This window comes from Lycorma delicatula, chromosome 5 (assembly GCF_047948215.1).
Source record: "Lycorma delicatula isolate Av1 chromosome 5, ASM4794821v1, whole genome shotgun sequence".
NCBI classification, from domain to species: Eukaryota; Metazoa; Arthropoda; class Insecta; order Hemiptera; family Fulgoridae; genus Lycorma; species Lycorma delicatula.
Genome location: NC_134459.1, coordinates 142095775 through 142122027, shown reverse-complemented (window position 1 = coordinate 142122027; position 26253 = coordinate 142095775). Strand labels below are relative to the sequence as shown.

General features: G+C 30.1%; 1 protein-coding gene across 4 annotated transcripts in view; it reads left to right on the top strand.

Moving 5' to 3' along the window:
• cnc (NFE2 like bZIP transcription factor cap-n-collar) overlaps positions 1-13354 on the top strand; it is a 667227-nt gene extending 653873 nt beyond the window's left edge. For 3 of the 4 annotated variants that reach the window (XM_075367220.1, XM_075367219.1, XM_075367218.1), the window contains exons 14-16: positions 6346-6533; positions 7205-7378; positions 12681-13354. In XM_075367220.1, coding sequence (XP_075223335.1) covers positions 6346-6533; positions 7205-7378; positions 12681-12857 — 539 coding nt within the window. In that variant the 3' untranslated portion in view covers positions 12858-13354. The remainder of the gene's footprint in view (positions 1-6345; positions 6534-7204; positions 7379-12680) is intronic. The other variant, XM_075367221.1, reaches the window with a different exon arrangement.
• The last annotated feature ends 12899 nt before the right edge of the window (positions 13355-26253 follow it).

Genomic DNA, 26253 nt, shown 5'->3' with positions numbered 1-26253 from the left:
TCAGCTTTGAAGTGTACCTCTCTGTCTGCTGAGCTATTTCTTCAGGTATTGGAATATGAAGTAATCTCTGGGAGTTGAATATAGTGCATGTGGAAGCACTTAATAAACAGTGATTTATAAGTGAAGCATAGATCATAGAGTTTTGCAGCAACAACCTGAGGCATGTGTGCAGGTCCATTATAGTAGTGAAAGAGCAGTTTATTTTTGACCAGATGTGGATGTTTAGCTTGAATAGCACCCTTCAGTCAGTTCAGTAGTAAAGCATGATACTGCCCAGTGATGGTCCTACCTTTTTCCAGGTAGTCTATAAGCACCACATCATGAGAATTCCAAAAAAACCATAGCCATGACATTTCCTGCAGATAGAATTGTTTTTGCTTTTATCGCTACACTTTCACCTACTCCCATCTACTGTTTATACTACACTTTGTTCTCTGGCATATAATGGTTAATGCATGTTTCATCTACTTTATAAAACATGCAAGAAAAACAGCAGAATTGTGTTTAAATAATCCTAAACACTCTTGAGAAGTGTTCAGTCAAATGAGTAATAGTTCAATTGTTAAAAAATGCTGCAAATATCAGACAGAATGCTTTTTCATCTGCAAAACATCATATAAAATGTAGTAATATGATTTTTCAAAATTTACATTCTCAGTAAGTTCAGGGTGATTTTAGAGTAATTAATTAACTCAGCGTCAAATAATGGGCAGGCAGGAGTAGGTTTCGTGATGAACAAGAAGATAGGGAGGAGAGTGGAGTATTTCAAGACGCATAGCGATAGAATCATTGTAATAAGGATAAAATCAAAACCTAAACCGACAACGATTGTTAACGTCTATATGCCTACAAGCGCCTATGATGATGATGAGGTAGAGTGTGTATACGAAGAGATTGATGAAGCAATTAAACACGTAAAAGGAGATGAAAATTTAATAATAGTTGGAGATTGGAATGCAAGCATTGGAAAAGGCAAGGAAGGAAATATAGTGGATGAATATGGGCTGGGCAAAAGGAATGAAAGAGGGGACCGACTTATAGAGTTTTGCACAAAGTATAATTTAGTAATTGCCAACACCCAATTTAAAAATCATAATAGAAGAATATACACTTGGAAAAAGCCAGGCGATACTGCAAGGTATCAGATACATTATATCATGGTTAAGCAAAGATTTAGAAATCAACTCGTTGACTGCAAAACTTACCCTGGAGCAGACATTGATAGCGACCATAATTTGGTGATAATGAAATGTAGATTGGGGTTTAAAAACCTGAAGAAAAGGTGTCAGATGAATCGGTGGAATTTAGAGAAGCTTGAGGAAGAGGAGGTAAAGAAGAGGAGGACATCGCAAGAGGTCTGAGTAAAAAAGATAAGGTAGAAAATGTAGAAGAAGAATGGGAAAATGTTAAAAAGGAAATTTTTAAATCAGCAGAAGCAAACTTAGGCGGAATAAAGAGAACGGGTAGAAAAACTTGGGGTTCAGACGTTATATTGCAGCTGATAAATGAACGTAGAAAATATAAGAATAATAGTGATGAAGAAAGTAAAAGGAACTATCGGCAATTAAGAAACGCTATAAACAGGAAGTGCAAACTGGCGAAAGAAGAGTGGTTTAAAGAAAAGTGTTCAGAAGTGGAAAGAGAAATGAACATTGGTAAAATAGACGGAGCATACAGGAAAGTTAAGGAAAATTTTAGGGTACATAAATTAAAATCTAATAATGTTTTAAACGAAGATGGTACACCAATATATAATACGAAAGGTAAAGTCGATAGATGGGTGGAATATATTGAAGAGTTATATGGAGGAAATGAATTAGAAAATGGTTTTATAGAGGAAGAAGAGGAAGTTGAGGAGGATGAAATGGGAGAACCAATACTGAGATCTGAATTTAAGAGAGCATTAAAAGATTTAAATGGCAGAAAGGGTCCTGGAATAGACGGAATACCTGTAGAATTACTGCGCAGTGCGGGTGAGGAAGCGATTGATAGATTATAAAAACTGGTGTGTAATATTTATGAAAAAGGGGAATTTCCGTCAGATTTCAAAAAAAGTGTTATAGTAATGATACCAAAGAAAGCAGGAGCAGATAAATGTGAAGAATACAGAACAATTAGTTTAACTAGTCATGCATCAAAAATCTTAACTAGAATTCTATACAGAAGAATTGAGAGGAGAGTGGAGGAAGTGTTAGGAGAAGACCAATTTGGTTTCAGGAAAAGTATAGGGACAAGGGAAGCAATTTCAGGCCTCAAATTAATAGTAGAAGGAAGATTAAAGAAAAACAAACCAATATACTTGGCGTTTATAACCTAGAAAAGGCATTCGATAACGTAGACTGGAATAAAATGTTCAGCATTTAAAAAAAATTAGGATTCAAATACAGAGATAGAAGAACAATTGCTAACATGTACAGGAACCAAACAGCAACAGTAACAATTGAAGAACATAAGAAAGAAGACGTAATAAGAAAGGGAGTCCTACAAGGATGTTCCCTATCCCCGTTACTTTTTAATCTTTACACGGAACTAGCAGTTAATGATGTGAAAGAACAATTTAGATTCGGAGTAACAGTGCAAGGTGAAAAGATAAAGATGCTACGATTTGCTGATGATATAGTAATTCTAGCCGAGAGTAAAAAGGATTTAGAAGAAACAATGAACGGCATAGATGAAGTCCTACGCAAGAACTATCGCATGAAAATAAACAAGAACAAAACAAAAGTAATGAAATGTAGTAGAAATAACAAAGATGGACCACTGAATGTGAAAATAGGAGGAGAAAAGATTATGGAGGTAGAAGAATTTTGTTATTTGGGAGGTAGAATTACTAAAGATGGACGAAGCAGGAGCGATATAAAATGCCGAATAGCACAAGCTAAACGAGCCTTCAGTAAGAAATATAATTTGTTTACATCAAAAATTAATTTAAATGTCAGGAAAAGATTTTTGAAAGTGTATGTTTGGAGTGTCGCTTTATATGGAAGTGAAACTTGGACAATCGGAGTATCTGAGAAGAAAAGATTAGAAGCTTTTGAAATGTGGTGCTATAGGAGAATGTTAAAAATCAGATGGGTGGATAAAGTGACAAATGAAGAGGTATTGCGGTAAATAGATGAAGAAAGAAGCATTTGGAAAAATATAGTTAAAAGAAGAGACAGACTTAATAGGCCACATACTAAGGCATCCTGGAATAGTCGCTTTAATATTGGAGGGACAGGTAGAAGGGAAAAATTGTGTAGGCAGGCCACGTTTGGAATATGTAAAACAAATTGTTAGGGATGTAGGATGTAGAGGGTATACTGAAATGAAACGACTAGCACTAGATAGGGAATCTTGGAGAGCTGCATCAAACCAGTCAAATGACTGAAGACAAAAAAAAAGTAAGTTCACATACCTTCAGTCGAAGATCATCTAATATATCATTTAGAATTTAATGACGCTTTGTTGGTCGTCATGGTTTTCGGGCATCCTGAGCATTCATCGTCTTGAATGGGTGTGCAACCATGTTTAAATTCACCAGACTGCTTTTTCACTATTGAAAATAAAGAGGAAGAATATTTAAAGTTAAGTGTAATTCTTTTTGTATGTTCTTCAGGGTTAAATCTTTTAAAAAGAAGTACTTTTTAATAGCTCGAACCTCAGTTTCACCCATTTTTCAGAAAATGTCAAAACTTGTTTACTTTACTCGAGAGCCACAAAAAACTAAATTCAACATGTCTGAAATTTCACTGCACATCATTTAAACGATCAAACTTGACATACATCTTATTTTTTGAAGCACATAATTTTTTCAAACTTATTTCATTCAGAGATGGTTATTTATTATTTTGATAAACAGCAAAAATGTTTTCCTTTTATAAGGTATCTTGACAGTATTACAAATAATTTTTTTTTGTCAAAAACAATTATTTCTAATTATAAGGTCATTAACAAAACGTAATTATTGTAATTTAATTCCTATGCATTGGGTATATCTTTTAATTGTTATGTCTGAAAATAATAATTTTATCACAATAAATTAAATGAAGTAGACTACTTGAGTGCTTTATTGCTACCTTAGCAAAACTGCATTCAGATAATTTTATAGACTTCAATATCATATTATTGCTCACCAGAATTTTATTTTAGTCATATAAAAACGATTTAATAAATCCTCTTTTTAAATTTTATATAAAAATCATTTATAGGAGTAAATTTACATTATGCCAAGTAAATATTTCACAAAAGAATTTATTCCAAAATTTTGTTTCTGTTGAAAAATTAAACCAGCCATGCTAATTTTTTTTATGCCGTTTTAGCAAACCCTAATAAATTTATGAATCTGTTAAAGTGTTTGTATGAATAACTGCAGAACAGGCATACTTTTTTATCAGTTTCATCTAAAATTATTTAATAATACTTTCTATAAACTTGCAACTCTATGGTTGCATGTTTGATATGAAACTCTACAGTTTGGTACATTCTGTTACTAACAATAAGTATAATAGGTTAGGACAAGATTGATTAGAAAAAAAAGGAGTTTTTGTTATTTTTAAACTTTGATAGACATTGGATACTCTGGTGATCTAAGTGATCTTTTTTTTGAAACTGTTTGTCCTATAGTTAAATAATCATTTTTATGTTATTCACTAGCGAGTATTTAATCTACGAGGGTTATTTTTTTTTTCAAGGTCCGATTGGTCACGAAATTAAAGCCACAGTGAAAATAAAAAATTTTTTATTTGTAACAAGTACTTACATAGTTACGCTATTTATCTACATAGTCGCCACTCCGATTTAGACATTTGTCATACCGTGGTACCAACTTTGCAATACCCTCGTCATAGAACGGAGCCGCCTATGTTTCAGCCATGTTTCTACGCTGGTCTGCAGCTCGGTGTCTGTGCCAAAATGTTGTCCTCCTAGCCAGCATTTCATGTGAGCAAAGAGGTGAAAATCGGATGGAGCCAAGTTCGGGCTGTATGGTGGGTGATCAAACACTTCCCGACAAAAACGCTACAGGAGCTTCTTTGTTACAGCTGCAGTGTGCGGCCGAGCATTGTCATGGAGAAAGACAATGCCTGATGACAACATTCCTCTCCGCTTATTCTGAATGGCCCTTTGTAGACGTTGAAGAGTCACGCAGTATGAGGCTGCAGTGATGGTCGTACCACGTTCCATTAATTCCACCAAGAGAACTCCATTCCGGTCCCAGAACACACTAGCCACACCCTTTGTGTTGCAGAAGGTTTGATTGAACTTCTTTGGTTTACTGGGAGAATGAGAATGGGTCCAATGTTTGGATTGTTCTTTTGTTTCTTCAGTTTCGAAATGGACTCAGGTCTCCGTTCCCTGTGACAATCTTGTTCAAAAAATCTTCTCCTTCATTGTGGTAGCGCTGGAGAAACGTTAGGGAGGCGTCCATTCTCATTGTTTTGTGATGGTCGGATAGCAACTTGGGAATCCATCTAGCACACAGTTTGCGGTACTGAAGTCTCTCACTCACAATGGTGTAGAGAGCTGACCTTGAAATTTCAGGAAACCAATCACTCAATACAGAAATTGTGAACTGACGATTTTCTCGAATTGCCTCATCCACTCGCTCAACGAGATCATCGGTTGACACTCGCTTCCTTCCCTGACCACCTGTATCATGAACATCTGTACGTCCTGCTTTAAAGTTCCTGCACCATTGTCGCAGTTTGCTGTCACTCATTGAAGTTTCACTGTACACATTACTTATTCGTCTATGAATTTCAGCTGCATTACACCCCTCAGCCTGAAGAAATCTAATTACTGCACGCACTTGACACTTGGCGGGAGATGCTATTGTTGTAGACATGTTTACATGCTAGCTGCGTGTTCAGAACTAATCAAAGTGACGTGGCGTGATTGAAGGCGCAACACATATGCGCAAAGGGCATTCAATTTTTGCATGGGTTTTTATTTCGTCACCAATCGGACCTTGAAAAAAAAATAACCCTCGTATATTTTATCAGTGTTTTGTTGGATCCTTTGATTAGTAATTCTTTTAAAAAATATGTTGAATTTCTTGATGAAAAATTAATCCTCTGAAGAATTTTTGTGTATTGATTTGAATTTATTTTCATTGAATTGAGTATTTATAATATATACTTGTAATTCAGGACTTAGTTGATTAAGGTATCTTTATGTTATGTTTTATGTTTAACAGGAAAGAAAATTCTTTGATCTCGTAAATTTTGACATAACTTAACATAAAGAAAAAGTTGTAATAAGTTTATTGCAACATTTAAGAACTATTATGTAGCTATTGTATATGATTATAACTACAATTATAAATATTACATGTTATATATATATATATTATTTTGTAATACACAGGGAAAAGGAGTGAGGAGGAGCATATGACTAGAGATGAAAAGAGGGCAAGAGCATTAAATGTTCCATTACCAGTTAATGATATTATTAATCTACCAATGGATGAATTTAATGAAAGGTTATCAAAATATGATCTAAGTGAATCACAACTTTCATTAATAAGAGACATACGAAGACGAGGCAAAAATAAGGTAAATTTCTTATTTTTTTGTGTTTTTTAATGAGTTGTATAAGCATTGCACATATGAGTAGAAAATGAATTTTTATTAAGAAAAATATATTGACTTAAATCCAAGAATCAATCCCTTCCTTGATCTGTTGTTTTTGTTTTTTTTTTAGTTTAGTAGACATTACTGTTAATTTATTGTTTATTTTTTAATTATTGCAATTATTTAAAAAAATATATATTTTATTATTATTATTATTATAAATAACAGCCAGTTATTGTAAACCAGTTATCCTACCAGGTTGATCTAATGGTGAATTTGTCATTGCAAATCAGCAGATTTCGAAGTTGAGAGTTATAAGGTTCAAATCCTAGTAAAGACTTTTATATGAATTTGAATACTACATCTTGCATACTAGTGTTCTTTGGTGGTTGGGTTTTAATTAACTACACACCTCAGGAGTGATCTACCTGAGACTGTACAAGACTATACTTCATGTACATTCATACATATCATCTCATTCATTCTCTGAAGTAATACCTTACGGTAGTTCTGGAGGCTAAACAGAAAAAGAAAAGAAAAGTTATATCATAATAAGAATTTTACAATATATACAAATTGTAGTAATTATTATTATTAATAAAATAGTGAAAAAAATTGTTTATTGTTGTTTGTGTATTTATTTTTTTTATAAGGTGGCTGCTCAAAACTGCAGAAAGAGAAAATTAGACCAGATAATGAGTCTTGCCGATGAAGTTAAACAAATGAGAGAAAGAAAACAGCGGCTGGTCAGAGAACATGATTTTCTTATAGCTGAACGGCAAAGAGTTAAAAATAAACTCAGCCAGTTATATAGGCACATATTTCAGGTATTTGTTATATATATATATTTTTTTTACCTGATAACTTTTTGAGATTATACTGATATAAAAGTTGTAAATCCAGTAACAGGTTGGCAGTTAGTGAAGGTCACGATTATTTTTAGAAGTATTTCATATACTGATGTCTGTTTTTTATTTCTACTCTTAGAGTAGAAAGTTTGTCCAGAATTATAGGTTTTTTTACCATATATATGCCTAATTTAATATCGGCGGTCATCCGCCTATGAGCTGGCGCACAGTATACGTACGCGCTGATAAGCATCACTACCGCCACGCAGATGACTGCGCAGTTCTCCCACAATAGTGGCGCTGCAGCTGCATCACTCTCAGGCTCCAATAAAAGAGCGTGCATGAGAGTAAATTTTCAATTCATCATTGACCACCACTTGGAGAAGACTAAGAAGAAGAAGATGGAAGAAGACAGAAGTTCCCTAGCCACCTCAACATGAGACCTCCCGGCAGATGCCAACACCCCTGCTGTAGCAGCAGGCCTAGCCGGCCTGCCAAGGAAGCTGCTGGATGCAGATACTACCTTTCCGCTCCAGCTCGCCGGGCTTCAATCGCCTTAGCTGGTGGACTCAGCAGCAGTGGCCAGCTCAGCGTGGGATCACTCAGGGAGAATCACCTCGGCTGTGCCGATGAAGGATGACCGATACCAACCCGACACTGCGGGGCTCTGGGAGCCACCACGGCCACACTGTAGTGGGGACCCTACTGCCGCTGAAGGAAAACCCAGTCTCACTTCAATGGACGAGCTGCAACTCTTTGACTTCACTGGAGACCAGCTTCTAAACCCAACAGCTCTTATCAGAACTAATGCAAAAAACGGTTCCTTTCAGGGCCACCACAAGGTTATGAATTACGAGTCGTCAAAGCCATTCGATGACAACAGCCCTTCTCAGGGCTACCATAGGTTAGTAATTACAACAAGCTGTCGAAGCCATTCGACGACAATAGTCCTTTTCAGTGCTACCATAAAGTTAGTAAGTGCCACATGCCGTCGAAGCCAATCGGTGACAATTAAAAATAAATTTGCTTTATCTTGGTATAATGCTTTAAAAAATAACAGAGCAAAACCGATATTTCAAATATAATAAACATTTTTTCTGATAAAAAATACATAATTTAATTATGCATAATGTACACTTATATATATAAAAGGCATGTTTTAAAGTAAGATCCGTTTTGAAATAAAAACAAAATTGAAGAATATGAACAAATTCTATTACTTATGTGTAAAAAATACATTTATTTACTACTTTTCTACAGAGTTGCCTTCAACTTCAATGCATTTTTCATAGTGTTTCACTAGCTTCTTCATTCCAGCTTCAAGAAATTCTATGATCAATACTTAAACCATATAGAACACATTTTTCAATGTGTCATTCTCATCAAACCTTTGTGATGCAAGCCACTGTTTTAAGATGAAGAAAAAATAATTACTGAAAATACAGACCTATGGGGTGGATGATTGAAGAGTTTCCAACAAAATTTTTTTCAATCACCTCACTGTCTGATTTGTTGTTGGACCGACCATCGTCATATAAAACCAAAATCCATAGGATAGTATCCCATTTCGTTTGTTTTTTATAGCTCTTATAAGATTTTTTAATATTTCACAGTACATATCGGTATTCACAGCAATTCTGTGATTACTAAATTTGACAAACGATCCCAAAAAAAAGTAGCCATAATTTTCTGTACTGAACATTCCTGTTTAAATTTCTTCAGTCTACAAGATGATGAATTCTCCCATCGTATCAACTGCTGCTTTGTTTCTACATAAGAATAAAAAGCCAGGTTTCATCTCCAGTAACAGCACAGTCATTACCTTAAATTGTGCAATAAATCATTACCTTCATTTTTGTAAACACAAAAATGCAGCGTTTTGAAAATGAAGATGAAAAAATCTTGTATACACTGCAGCAAGACATTTTCCTTATGTGTGTTGGTTAATTCCTTTAGCTCCCATCCAGTACACACTTTTTTGTAGCCCAATTTTTCAGTCAAATCTTAATACATAAAAGACATCCTGACCCCATAGAGGAAGACACCCTCCATGTGATGGTTTCAATCACCATGCCACTCCCTCTGAACCTAGCTCTGATGGGCTTTACCAGAGGTCATCTTCAAAAGCTCAGCAAAAGGTATCTCTCAGCCTTGTTCTTGTCTCAGTCAGGATACCATTGAAGCAAATGCCACATGTGATATTCTCATCAATCAGTGTACTGCTACCTACTAGATAACTCTTTAAAAACAAAACACAAGTCCAAGTCTAAACAAGACAGATTAGACAACTAGAAGGAACTGAAATCACAACTACCTACCTGAAATAGGAAAAAGTTGAGTTCAACATGCAACATTAGTGCAAAATACAACACGAAAACAAGAAACAATAACAAAATATAAAAACAAAACCAAAAACAACAAAAAAAAACATGTAGGATAAGGCAAATCCAAGTGGAACCTGAAACTCTTTTGGTAATCCTTTCCCCTCCTAAGTAAATAATGAAATTCTCAATGATCATTCACTGGGCCTGGTCCCTCCAATTTACATGGAGATCTAACACCAACCCGATAATATCAAGCTGACAAATCGTCTCCATGCGCATTACTTATACTTAGGGCATACTTAAAGAACATAGGCATCGTCCAACTGTACACATTGCGGACACATACCAGAGTATACCAGGCCGAGTCTCTGCAATCTGTCTCTGAAAGCGCCATGTCCAGAAAAAATTGCTTCCTGTACTTTTTAGGGTGTACCCAAGAGGCACCCTGCTAATCAACAACATCTGGAAAGATATCATATGTGTAACGCCCACTCTCTGTTTCATCCCATCTGGCCTGCCACAAAGTATTGCCACATTGTTCAATTTCCCACACTTTCATTGAAGTCAAATCACCGGACTTCCTAGCAACATAATGCTTTCTCAGACCCAATCAAAGGTCTCTCACTCTGTGAAATTTTTCAGTAACCACCCATTATTAACAATATAAGGCATTGAGCCCAATAAAATATCTCTGTAGCTTTTGAATTTTAGCCTATTTACCTAAACTAGCGCCTCATATAGCATAATAATAGCCTCACATAAGCCCTTATACAGGACACACATGGTCTTGAAGTTAAGACCACAATCAGGATTGACCACATGTTGTACTGCAAAGAAGGCACAATAGGCCTTCTTTGCAACATACTTCTTAAATTGCAATTTCTCACCAAAAACACCCCGAGGTACTTTTGAACCTGAACAAACTTGATATGCTGGCCCGACATCAAAAAATAGTTGCTGACTCACTGCCGAATGGCCTTTGAGTAACATCGTCGTGGTCTTCTCTGGGCTGAATGTCATCTTATATTGATGACCCCACAGTTCAAGTATTCTGCAAGCTTGAGTGGCTCACAGTTCAACCTGCTTCTGCGGCATCCTTCAATTAGCAGAAGCCCAACTTCAGCATAAGCCACAACGCGACACCCACCAGGCAATCTCAGCCATAGGAGAGAATCAAACTCCACCACCCACATCAAAGGACCTAACACACTGCCCGGGAGACTTCATTTGGACAGTGTCTTCCCAACCTCATGGCTGTCCTCGCGGAGCAGCACATCCTAATGATTGAAGTAACTTTGCATAACCTGCGATTCACTCACAGTACAATTTCCTCTTCTGGAGTTGGTAAATGGCAGAGGGCCACCACAGATTATGAAATGTCCAGGAAAATTCCCAGGACATACTCCACCTCACTGGTAGTTACCACACTCATCACACAAAGTATGGTGTCCTCAGTACCCTTTCCTAGACAAAACCCGTACTTATTCTCCATCAATAAGCCTAAACAGCTACAGAACCTTTTCAATGACCTGCTAGGGCGGTTATTGGTAAGCGGTTAGTCAAGGGCCTGTATGATGAACTAATAGAGGGATCCGTGTCACCATCTTTAAACAACAATTTAAAATCCTCTTCTTCCAACACACTGGGAAGTATCCTCCAAACAACAATTTATTGAAAACTTCTGTGATCTCTCTCACACTCACCCCAATTGAACAAACAAGAATCTCTGCCATTATTCCATCAAAGTCTGGGGCCTTACCCCTATCTAAATTGCAGATAGCTTGACGCACCTTGGCCTCAGTAATCTCCAAGGACACTGCACCCCTGCAGAACTGAGCGACCTCACGCCATATTCGTAGGTGGTATGCGATCTCTCCAACTTCACTGTCATCGGGCAGTAAATCATCAAGTAATTTGTGTAAAATTTCAGAAAGTCACCCCCCTAAGAAAGACATGAAAGTCACCCTTTCATGTAAACATCAAAGTTGTTTACCAAACTTGAGTGAGTCAGAGATAAGTTTTGCTGTCTCTTTGTCATCAGCAGTGACAACTAACCCCTTTTTGGTCACCCTTATGTTATGAATTTTCAAGTTCGACCTCTTCTGACATAAGACGACCTGGAATTTGTCCTTCATCTCTTTGCTTGTTTTTCTGTTACTCCTTCCTAAATATTTACAAAAAGAATCATCTCCAGCTGCATTCGGGACAGACTAGTCTCCCGTTTCTTCTTCAGCATTTCTGCATAACGTTTACATTGCTGTGGGACAGGAAAAGAGGCAGAAAGACAGTTATGACACAATGAAGTTCTGATTTTCTAAATTTTTATCAGTCAAATCATCATCCATTGTCATCGACAACCTGCTACATTCTTCATCGTGAACATTTGTTTCATTCTTAAAATCAACAGCATCACTATTTTATTTCACCATTGCTTATAATATATGGTCTGTAAATGTCATAAATTTGCCTGTGAGTTTCAGCAGCAGAATTGTTTTTTGCCATCAAAAATCGGATTATTCTTCGTACTTTATTCTTTGTGGGATCATGAATTGCAGCACTCGTTGCTCATCAGTGGGCTAGATTACTGGACACTTGCTAGATTTTGCACACAGATCTACAGCCAGTAATATAGCCAATCCTCATGCTCCCTTGATTTACTTCAACCCATGGGACTCTTCCAGGTCAGCCTAACTGTATAAAAGCTTGAGCTGGGATTAAAGAGGAGGTTATTAGATAAAACTGAATCACTTTTACCTACAGAAAAAAGAAAAGAAGCATTTAACGTAATTCTTTTTTCTTATTAATCTATACTTTATATTATGATTGTTATTTTTTTTTTTTTTCTTTTAGCGAGAAGCTGATTTCATGTTTAACTGATCAAGACTATTGCAAATAGTTAGCTTATTTACTTTTTACTTATCTTATTTAAATGATAATTGATTTTAATTAATTTTCAGGCATTAAGAGACCCTGATGGTAATCCATATTCACCGTACGATTGGAGTTTACAACAGGCAGCAGATGGATCCGTTATATTGGTTCCTCGATCGAATTCGTCCTCGATGTTAGAACAAACGGAACCACGACCTTCTAAACATAGTAAAGAACCAGACCCTGATCATCGAAAACAATGATTTTAACGCTCAATTTTTTGTTTTTCTTTGTTTTTTTTTTGTTTTTAATGTAGAAATAAATTGAGTAGAACATTATTATATTGAAGACTGAATCATAATTCAATACAATTAAAAACATATTTGTTATCATTCTATTTCAATAATATTATGATTTTTTGATTTTTTAATAACTTATGTGGATGAACTCTTTTATTAATAAAATAAATGAACTGATAATGAAGTGCTAATTTATTTTTAAATTAACAAAAGAATAATAAATTAATAAATAATGATTAATTGTGCTCCAATATATATTATGAATTTTAATAAAATATGGCGTATTAATTGTTTTACACAGGTAGCTAGCTGGTCTGGGTAAGTTTTTAAATTTTAATTAAATTAATATTAAAAAAGTAATAAAATAAATGAGTAAAAATATTATCTTTGAGCACAATATATCTGCCTATTATTCATAGCTAATATATTTATTGTCATTGTTATAAAATTTTATTGTCTACATTATAAGTGATAATATAAATATTACATTTCTTGCTATATTTATTATTATTATTATTATTTTAAAAATGTAAAACAAATATATATATTTTATATACAAATTTTTTTATATGAATGATATAATAATGTACAATATTTATTTTTTACAAAAACATTAATTGAAATTTTTATCTTAAATTATTATGTATTATAGATAATGTAATTAAATAATAAATGTCATAAATTTTTCCTTAAGTCTTATAAAAAGTTAATAAAACTGAAATTCAGTTTTATTACAAATTCTTTTTTAATTTCTGAAGGAGACAACATTCGTGCCTAATATAAAAATTATTTTCCATTCTATTATTCTACTTTAATGTAAATTCAAGATTTTTTTTTTTTTTAAATAGTATTATTGAGTTATCCTTATTGTTTATATGTATATGCTACATTTTTGAAAAAAATTAAATTTATTTTGGTAATAAAGTTCCTTATATTTTTTGTTTTTATAATTTTTATTTTGGAGGCCTAATATATTTGTTTATATTGCATTGATATCATTTTACTAAATTCTTTTTAATTTTAATCTTAAGTAATGGTTTTTTTTGAGTAACTAATTTACCTGAGATTTTCAGGTATACAATTTTTTTTATAAAATTCATCATCATATTGTGAATATTTACCTGTATTATTTTTGTTGCAGTTACTTCTTTTAGTCACATTTCTTACATGTAATCAGGAGTACAAAGTTTTAAAAAATTTTAATTACCCTAATAATTACGTTAACTGTATAACACTTTGGAATTGGTACCCAAGAAAGGCATTGATAGAAATATGAATATGGGTCTTATCAAAGTGATTTATGATTTTAACATATACACAAACAATGAAAGTTAACAATCACATGATTGATTTCATTATTTTTTTTAATAGTTATATATTTTATTTAATGCCTGCATTGAAAAAGAGAAAAAGTATAAACAAAATATTTTCTACATAAAATAGTTTATATAATATAACTATATATATACTTTTATATATTTTAACTATATAATAGTTTATATTTAATATTTTCTATATAAATAGTTTTCATCAGGCTTACTCATTAATTGTTATATTTTAAGCAATTCTTCTTGACTGAATCATGAAAACTTTTGTTCTATTAAGGCTACAGTTTTTAATTCTTCAGTCTAATTGTTCATTTATTTTAAAATTGAAAAACATTATAAAGACTTTCAAACAAATTTGTAAATAAAGAAATTATCAGTGTTGTATGATATAGTAAAACCAAGCAAACAACTGTATTGGTTCAAGTAACTTAAACTATGTAATTAATTGCAGCACATTTGATTTACTTATTAAAGTTGATTCAAGCAAATTAAAAACATACAACTAAAGAAGTAACATTCTATAGCAATGTGCTGCTACTAGAGGTTTTTTGGTGTTTTTCATTATTTGAAATGCTTTTATATTCCGGGATACACTTGATAAAGATTTTGTCAATACAATCACACTATTATGTAATAAAGTATGTTAAAGTTATCTGGTAATTGTTTTTTTTTTAAGAGTTATGTATAAACAAATATAGATTCAGTGATTAAAATTTTGATCACATTAAGGTCAGCTTTTTCAAAATATTTTTACACCACAAATAAATATTATGTTACAAATAAACATGCTTTTATAAAAATGTTAACATTACATATTGATGAACAAAACTTTTGAGTGTATACTAGTGATTTTAAATGGTAAGTAAAGAGTTGTTTTTACTTGTAAAAATCATTTTGGATATATGTCAATAAATCCCATTGAGAAAATATGTTAACAGATTATAAATTTTTAAAATTTGCCAGATCCTAAGTGTTATATAATATTTTCCCATCTTTATTAGATAGAAAGAAAAGTTTTGTTTGACATTTACTTTAAACGTCCAATTTTTATGTACTTACATATGCCAGTACTGTAAACTGTATTATATTATAAACTAATGCAATAATAATAATAATAATTTATTAATAATTTTAAATACATATAATACTTTTATTGAAGTTTTTTAATTTTTTCATTATTAAACAATAATTATAGTAGAGTAATTATTATTGTCATTATTTTTATTATAATAACCACTTAGTATTATATATTCTTAAATTAATTAATGCTGTGTATTAATTAAATCAGGTTTGTTGTTAATAATAATAATAATAATAATGTTTCTTAGTAATTAATAAAAATATATATTGTAAATTTAATTTGTATTTATTTACATGGATCGTTATTGTTTTAATTAATGAGAAAATTATGTTTTGAATTAAGTTAATCTGATATTTTTATTTTTGTTCTAGTAAGTTGTTAAAAAATTATTGTTTTTTAGCTTTATGCACTGCAGTATAATAAATAATGTGCACTCCAATTTTTTATTTTTATATAAACGTCTTGTGTAATTTCCTTGTTATGTCACGAGTTTAATCTTTAAAAAATTTTTCATAATTGGCCTTGTTTATTACTTTATGATAATAGTAATAATAATTAAAATTAAGACTGTCACTCAATAATAAAATAATATTTATGAAATTTGTTTTCAGCTAAAAATTAGGCAACCATTACACTCCAGAACTTGGTTTTTCAATTTTAATTTGATTTCAGAATTTTACTGTTAAATTTGTGTTATTCCAGCGATTCTAGTTAAAATAGAAAACGTTCCATATCCAAAAATTTATTTTTTGTAAAAACCATCAGGGAATTTTTTTAAAATGTTAACTAAATTTAGTTCTTTGGATGAATCAAAGAAAAATTTTGATGAATAAGTAAACCCATATTTAAAAAAAAAATTTTTTCCTTGGGTAGCTATCATCTAAGAACAGTTTGAACTTAGATTCAAAGATGAAGTTGCTGACTGTGATTTTTCCTTATTATGCCTATAAAAATTGATTATGTCTATGCGGCATAATATTTATAAGTCTTTTACAGAAAATATGGTGATATTAGTAGTAGTAATATTTTTTAGTAAGCCTTTTTTAGAATTAAAAATAAGTGTACTATATGCAAGTAAAAACAATACACACACACCCAAAATCAACATTCATCAAATTTTCAAACCTCTTTTATGAAAGCAATTGCATAAAGTAAGAAGAAAAGATAATAATCAACTCACAAGTAGTAAGTTGGGTTTGTTGTAGGGGTCGTCATACATTTCTTAACAGAATCACTTTAACTTTTGAATTGTTTAGTTTACTCTGTGAATTTGAGCATTGTCATAAAAAAAAATCCTACTACATTACCATGCATCAGATTTGTTTGATTAGTTTGATTGTCTGGCGAATTTTTAAAATTTTATAATAGGTAATTGATTGGCAATGAATTTTTCCTTATAAATTTCTTTGATAGTTATGTTATTCAGTATCATGAAATGAAATGTATAGCTCAAAGCTTCACAGCCTATAGAATTGTTTACTTGAGAATTCATTTATAATAATATGTAATATCATGATTATTATAATGTTTGCCACAAGAATAGAAGCTTTGGGAATTTTACAGAGTTGTTGAACAGCATATTTAAGCATCAGAACATGATGGTCATGCTTGATTGTAAATTATTATCTATTATTACTATTATTTATAGTCTATTCAAACAACTTAGCATGACAATGTTTCAGTTAAATGCAATAAAATAACCTTAAATTGATATTCGTTTGGTAGATATGACAAAACCCTGTTTCTATCCAATCTCCTATTCCTATAATCAGCATAATGTATGCCATTTGATACTAATATTGATATACTTTTTTATTGAAGTTGGAATAGATTGACACCTGATTAGGGCACGGTACCCAAAACATTCTGGATGAAAGATAAAAAGCTGTTACTTCTTCACCATGGAAGTTGCAGTATGTTGTATATGCACTGTCTTATCCCAACAATAAATTTTAGTAAATTTAAAATGTTTCTTAAAAAATGTCTTTCATAGAACTGGTACATTTTTAAAGCAATTTTTGACGGTACAACAATATGCCTAATTCATCTGTCTAGATATCTTACATTACATAATACTTGAAGAAATTAGATTTTTTTTATCCATACTATCACTTTATAGTATTACAGTACTGAATAACAATCATTACAGCTAAGCATGTGATTTGTATATTACGCATGCCAATATGCATATCACTTCATTTTGTCAATATGTCTTTGTGACAATAATCAGTTTTTTCAGTTCAGGTTTGTTAAATATATTACATAACTGTTTATTAATCATAAAACTTTCTACTAACTGTTGACAAACACAGACTGTTTTTTTCTGTAATAACTCAATTATGAAATTCTTCAGTGACAAAAATTGTTCTAATTTTTGTATTATTATTTCTTAATTGATTAAATAAGCCATTCAAAAAAAAAATAAAATCATAAATAAGATTTTATATAGCACCTTGTATTTGTACAATATACAACAATGTGTAGTTGAGGTGGCAGGTTCTGGTTTTGTATCGGTCTTAGTTGCTTTCATATAATTTCGTTACTCTATTTCCCCATTAGCTTTTATATTTTTTGTCCACTTTCTTAAATACTTGTTTCTTTGATATGAAACCTGTGTTACTGTAATTTGTATTCTACATGTGTTTTTTATTGATTTAAATTAATTTAAAATACAATAAAATATGGAAATAAATATTACATTAGAACTGTGAAGTAGGATATGTAAACAAATAAAGAGTAGGAGTAAAAAGGGACTCAGTAGGACTTGCTGCTGCATTAATCAGTGTCCGTAGATTGCATCATCAAATCTCAATCTGTAACTACATACTTTAAATAAAGTAGCCCACTTCAGATAAAAATAGTTCTCTTGAAAAAGATTCCATCTAATTTGTAACATAAAAATAATGCCTTACATTGTAATTTTATTTGATACAAAAATGTTGTTTGTATCTTCTTTCACAATTAAAACTTAAATTGATTTATTAAAAACATGATAATTTTTTTTTTAATAATTGGTCATTTTGTTAAATAATCCAATTTTAGGCATCTTTTAATTTTTTATGGTAACGTAAAATATTATTTAGATAACAAATGAGATATTTAATTTTTTAAATATTAACAATTTAATTTTTTTACTGTTATGACTATTACTATTATTATTACTACTACATCATATTAAAAAATGTAATACAGAATTTGATTTTTTATTAAAATTTAATTTTTGTATTATGTAATTTATCAACAATTATTATAAAGTTGTATATTTCTGATTTTTTTTTTTTAAGTTAATAAAAATAAAACAAAGGAGTAGGATAAATTGTACATATGTATTTATTTATTGGTATATTTATTAATATTAACTTTATTTTATAATATAATATTGTTTAGATTTTTGATTTTTAATAATAATTAATGTATTATTTTATTACTTCTGTTGTATATTTTGCTTGTTATTACTAGGTATGTATGTAAAAATAAAGTATATTTTTCTGATATTACCTATTTTTTAATTGGATTCCTTACAAAAGTAATTAAAAAAATATTTTCCCCACATTTTATGTAGCGTGCAATATTGGTTTTTAATTGTTTTAATTTATATACTTTATATATGTATATACATTTTTTTTTTTTTTTTTTATTAAAATATAATGCAATTTTTTTTAAATTATATATTGTTTGTGGCATAAATATTTTTACAATTATCACAATTAATTATAAATTTCTACTATTTAATAAATTTGGTAAAAATATATATATATTTTTTTAATTACAATTGATTATAAGTTTTTGTAATTATTTGCTTGCTTCTAGGTTCCCATATTCAAAAATAAACCATTATTTTTATTGAATTGTATCATATTTTAATTGATTCATTTTATGTTGTTTAATATAAATATATAATGTTTAAAAAAAATTATTTTTGAATTTAGGTATGATTTTTTTTTTTTTTTTGTTTTATTTAATTGCATGAATAGATTTACTTTTTTTGAATTAACAGTGTGCTAATTGATTATATTTATGTATTTTTTTTATATATTAAAACATTTGCAAATTCTGTAATTTATGTACTGAAAATAATGTATATTTCATAAATACAGGAGGATACATGAACAAAAATAATAAACCTTTTGGATTAAAGTCTAAGTATAAAAACATTACATAAATATTTTGTGTTTGTAGACAAATTTTATTAAAAGCAATTTAGAAGGTTGGAAAAATTTGTCTCAGTTGCTAATTCAATAGTATTGTTATATACTGAACTTATAAAAATGTTTAATTTCTGTTAAATTGTATCTTTCCCTTAATAACAAATTTACAACTGATTTGTTAATTTAGTACTATTAGTTTGTTACATTGTTTACTAATTAATTTTTTTTAAATCTTCTTTTCAATTTTAATAGTAATTTTTCTTATATTGCCCTTCAATTTTTATTTTAATTTAATATTAAATGCTTATTAAAATCATTATCTCATAAACCCCGCATGTTTAGACATATGAAATAAGGAAAATTACACTGTTGCAGATAGTATCCAAAGAGTTTGGACATCACGCAAAGAAATGTGAGCAATCTTATGCATTATTTGTCTGTTTTGATGTATATAGATCATAAGTTTATAAAAAAAAAGTTTTTTTTTGTTACAAAGTTGTATTTTTTGGAGTAATATAACCCATATTTTTTGATGCTACCTCAAATAGCCATCCTAGAAAAATTAAATGATCTAAGAAAATTGTATTAATCATCCAATTAAATATAGGCGCTCTAATTAAGTAATGGCAAATATAGTTCTGTAATAATGGGTATTTTATATCCTTTGTAATAAAAGGTTGTTCTCAATTATCACTGCCAATAGAACCTACATAATGTTATAATATATGTGTTTTCATTTATAAGTAAGCCCTGTGCTAATATGCTCGTTTCTGTTTTTTATAATGTATTTATTTTTATATATTAAATAGTATTTTATTATAAATTAGTAAAAGAACTTATTGTTATAGTCTTAGAATGATGTAAAGTTTTTAGAGGTATAAAAAAAATATGTAACTACATTCATAGATGCCTGAATTCTAGTAAGTTGTTGAAATATTAATTTTTTTCTATTATCAACAAGTAAATAAATTACTATGAAAACGTTGATATAGAAATTATGCTGTTATAATTAAAATAATTCATGCTTATATAAATGCAAAATTGTGATCTATTACAACAACAATAGATAGCTTTCTACTGACCACTTCCAGAAATGCCTCTAGTATAAAGTGGTACAATAGTTAATGATGACATTTATATGTCATAAATTTAAAAATATATCATTTCTGAAGTAACATGACATCTTCATATAATAGAACTGATGAACTTATTGAAGCATCTTCAATACAAATCCAAGAAGTAAATACAAATACAAATCCAAGTATAATCATGATCAGTTCTCGTAAACTCTAGTATGTGAGGGGAAAGTGAGGTAGATTGTACGTATTTATATTGAGACTGTTTAGTGAAGCTAGCTTCCAGAATTGGACTGAACCAGCAACACTTTTATAGTCTCAGATATTGGTAACATGGATCAGCTCACGTAGTATGGCATATGGATATTTTTTATTTGTGGGAATGGTTATGATATTTTCAGGAATGACTGTAGTCTTGTGTTACATCACATATAACTCACCAGTTATGATCTGTACATGTTTGATACTAATAGATTACTTTTATGAATGAAAGTTCTTCTGATATCTCATTTCAAACATCCTTTGTAATTTTACTAAATAAAGATATTCTGCAGTCTCTTGTATATTGTGTAACACTATCCTAATAATATTTACTCCTCGTTTTATTTCATTACTTTTTTTTTATTCTTATTTACTTTCATATGAAATTTCCTCCACAGCAATGAATTCAAATCATTTATTACTTTATTTTATTTGTATTTCAGTTATACCTAGATTTAGTCTACTCACTCCTGACCTAGAAAATTTACTAAGAATTGGCTATACGTTACGTGCAGAAACGTCTTTTGTTTTAAACTGTACTTTGCTTTCCTATGGTATAAAAAGGAGTTCATAGTGGAATTAGGGAAATAGCATTAGAATTACTTCTTCCCCTGTTCGTATTACATTACACAGTTCTAGATTTATTGTGCTTTCAATGTGTATAAACCTTCTTCCTTTTTCCTGTTTAACCTCCAGGAATTACCCTCAGGTATTGTGTAATGTGTATAAACCTTAACTACACTTAAGTGGTAATAATTTTAAAATTATAATTTACTTTCATTTTAAACAAAGAAATAACGAAGGGCAGTAATTAGAAAAATTGCAATTATATTACAATACAAACATAAAATCTTGCTGTATTGATTAACAATTCTACCTTTGCTCAAATGATTATAAATTAAAAATTATTTATATGTAATAATTTTATATTAAAATTATTTTGTTTATTTCATACCTATGTAACCTATCACAATTTAGTACTTATGGTTGGACCTATAATATGTTAATTTCTGTTTTGTTAGTAATTAATGATTTGTTTAAATATTTATTTCAATAATTCTTCAGTTGTAATAGTTAAAAATATGTAAACCTTTCATTTTTTTTTATATCATAGAAATACTGTGAATAGCTCAATTAAAGAATCTTTTTCTATAATGTAATAATAATACAATTATTATTGTTGTATTGAATACTGCAGGGCTATTAGTTATTTTGTTTTGTTTCTTTCTTTAAACATAGTCTGTAAGAAATTCTACCACTGAATAATAATGGGCTGCAAGTATCATTTTTATCCTAATATTTTTAGCCTTGTTTTTAAAATAAAAATAAATTGTATAATGTAAGGTCTTGTAGTATTTTGTATATAGGCTTAAGTGTCCCTTATAATATGAGTGTACAGTTGATTTTTTTTTTTTTTTTTTTTTTTTTGTGCTGGTTTTGGGGGTAGTGTTACTCTGACATATTATTGATCTCTGTATATAGCCGTCATGTATTTCTTTAGATATTTTTTTGTTCTGTCAACTATTTTTTTTTTTAAGTATACTGTATAATGTTGTTGATTCATTTTTTTCTTTTAATCTTCTTTTAAATAAAGTGATGGGGTAACCATATTACAGATTTTATTTTTTCATTTTATTTGTAACCCTTTTAATAAATAAATATATAATATTTTAAAGGAAATAGAAGTATTCTGATACCAACAAAATTTGACTTCAAGAATGCAATCAAATTCTTAAACAGATTCATATCACATTTTTAATACATTGTTTAAAATGCATGTAGAAATTAAATTAGATTAGTGCATGTGGGTCTCTATTATCAAAATTCTTTTTATGTTGCTGATCAATAATTTTTTTCATGAATATAGACAGTAAGGTTTACATCTCATGAAAATCATTTTACACTGATTAAAATCCCCAAAAATAGTATCTTTGCTGTCATATTATGTCTTTAGGTATGGATCAGGACAGATACATGCAGTAATTGAATTTTTTTTTTAATACCAGGGTCATTTTCAGCCTGAAATGGAGATGATCCAAGTATGACTAAATGACTATAATATTCTTAAAAGTGTGATCCTTTAGATGGCAGTTGTTAAATTACAGACATGCTATTAGTTACATGTTTGTGGTGGTTGAATAAACAAACAATTTTTGATATTTGTTGAAAAATGAATAAAATTGAAGTTTGAACTGTTATAAACCACTTAGTTTTAAAAGGATTAACCCTGATGAATGCACAAAAAGAGTTAAGAGTCAATTTAAAAGGATTCTTCCCTTCATTTTCAATGGTAAAATAAAATTGGATTTAAGTGTAATAGTACATTCATTCAAGATGATGAACACCTGGAATATCCAAAAACCATTACAACCAACAAAGTTGTTATAAAAATCCACTATGCCATTCTTATTAAATGATCTCCAACTGGAGGTACATGTTGCTAACATCATAAACATCTCAATGGATTATGTCCATTACATTTTACATGATGTTTGCATATGAAAAGCTTTTTGCTTGATAGGTGCCATGTTTGTTAATAATAGACAGAAAATTCATTTGACTTAATTGTTGCAAGTGTTTAAGACTTATATATAAAACACTGTTCTTCTGAATTTGTTTAGTGTTTTATAACAATAGATGAAATATGGATTCACCATTATATGCCAGAGATAAAACAATGGGTGGAACCAGGTGAAAGTGTGCCATAGAAATAAAAAACAGTTCTATCTGCAGAAAAATTCATGACTATAGTTTTTTATGATTCTTGTTGTGTGGTGCTCACAGACTGACTACCTGGAAAAAGATAGGACCATCATTGAGGAGTATTACATTCCACTACTAGATTGATAAAAGAGTCCTATTCCAGCTAAACACTCATATTTAGCCACAAAAAGAAAAGAAAGTGCATTTTCACCACGATAATGTGCCTGCACACACGTCTCAGATTGTTGCTGCATAAATCCATGACCTGCGTTTCAAATGCTTCCAGTACATTGTATTTGGCTCCTAGTGATTATTTCCTCTTCTCAAACCTAAAGATTTGGCTGGATGAAGATTCACTTCAAATTATTAGGTCAATACTGAGACGACTGCTTGTTTTGCAGAGTTGGACGGATTGCATTATACTCAAGTTAAAAGTTGCATTGAATTGTGCAAGGTTATTGGAAAGTAAAAAAAAAGACTTTTTGAAAAATCGTATGTTTTTTGTCAGGCACAGAACTTTCCAAACAACCTTGCATTAAGGGTAAATTATGTCGTTTTTTAAAAACAACATATTGAATCCATTTTAATTTATTACGTTTTTATAAGTAAAGCCATGATGCCAGTAAAAAAAACATACTTTGCAATAATTGTAGTTTATTTTTTTATTTTATTTTTTTTAATTGGTTGAATTATTCAACTGTCGTGTAGTTTTTATGTTTAAAATAATGTACACTTAAACTCCTCTAGTAATTGAATAAGTAGTTGTTAAAACTGTTTGTTCTACTTCTCTACTGTACTGATCCTTTGCACAATCTGGGAATTAAAATTTTGTCCTGGTTTAATATACCAAGCCTGAACTGGGAAGAGGAACAACTCCTCATAACCAAAATTAAATAATACAGTGAAGTAGTTTACATCCAAACTTCTCTATCTGAATTTTCCATAAGCAGAAACATCAAATATTGTAAAGGTAACGTTTAATTTTTTATTTGTTTTTGTGCTCTGCCAGGAATGGGCTCTATGCATTACTTAATTTCAATTTGTTGTATGGCCAAAATTCAATAGGTCTATTGTACTCTATTTTTACAACTTGTAGTAAAGTCCTGTTAATTGTATTAAGCACAATATTATGTTTTATACTAGATAAATGTAGATGATTTCTTAGTGATGTAGGCAAGAAATGCGGGGTAGTAATTACTCTGACCACTTTTTCATAAATTAAATATCACTTCAGAATATACAAATATATAGTAAAGCCAAAACCTAAGCCAGAAGTTTTTTATCTTTGTGTGTATAACTATTAATTGTTTTTAATTTTTATTGTTTTTTTTTACCTTCACAACTTTCAGTGTGGTGTGGTTACATATTAAATCACATTTTTTTATTACAAAAAGGAAAATAATTGACATTTGTCACACACTATAAAATTCATTATTGTCCATTATAGTTAATATTATTGGTCATCAGCTTATTTATTATTTTCTGCAAAAGCTGGTGAATTGATCACAATATAGAATAATGAACTTTGATTATGAAATGCTAATTGAAGCTGTACATGACTGGTTTCTTTATCAGTGAAAAAAACAACAGTGTTCATGATCCATTTTAAAGGAAATTGTAAAATTTTTGCTAGTAACCTAGATGTCACACACTCATATAAACACTCTTATGATAGTTCTAAATAATTAAACAGGGAAATCCACCATTACGTCTCACAGTTTATGCTGAGGGAACAATTACCTTGTAATAAAAATGTTGTAAACATTTTAAAAATTACAGTAGAATATATATGGGATCAAGAGTACAATATCAGTAAGAAAGGAGTTTCTACAATGATATCTAGAAAGATATCACTTACAATGAGCCTTGACATTTAATCAAAAGAACAGGCATCTGGTTACAAAAAGAGCATAGAAAAGGTTACTCTTATTTATGTAGTAATACATTAAGATTAGTCTTAATTAATACAGTAAGATAGTCTTCCACTTATACTTATTGGGAAATAAAAAAAAAACATTGACAATTGAAAAAATCAGTATGAATCTTGTCAGTAGATTTTAAAATTCACAGATCTCATTTGGGTTATAGAAAATGAGTAGTTTGTTGTTTTCTATTTTACTAATTTTATAGTGAAACTTTTTTTCAAAAAAATGGAATTTTGTTGTGCGTGAAACATATTCTGCTTGTATTATTATGCTTATGAGAAGTTTTACTATATATCCGAAAGATATGAATTTTTGGTATAATACTAACATGTACAGAGTGTCCCAGGAAGTGCTGGCCAAACATAGGGGACTGATTCAGCGTATCAAAATAAACAAAAAGGTTCATATGGGCAATGCTTTACTTCATTTCACTTTCCACCATTTCATGTTTTTTCAATAAAAATTTTTGCCTTAAAATCGGATTATATATTTTAATAAAATTTGGAGTACATATACCAAGAATAGCTATAAAATAAATAAGTTTGAAAATTTTACTTTTGAAAATTCCAAATGGCAGTCTTTTAAATGTTGTATTCATTAACACATTTCTGTATATATTAGTTTTTTCGAATTATATTTTACTGGATAAAGTGTTAAGCTTGTTTAAATTCACCAATAAACAGTTGAGATATGGCTGAAATTGTTAAACTGGATTGGAAAAATTATCCAGTCTGACAATTTTGTGCCTGTTCTGTTGTTGCTAGTAATATAAATTATTTCTAATTAAATCAGTGAAGGAAGTAAAAACTGTTTTAGTTTTTAAGGATATAACCCGAGA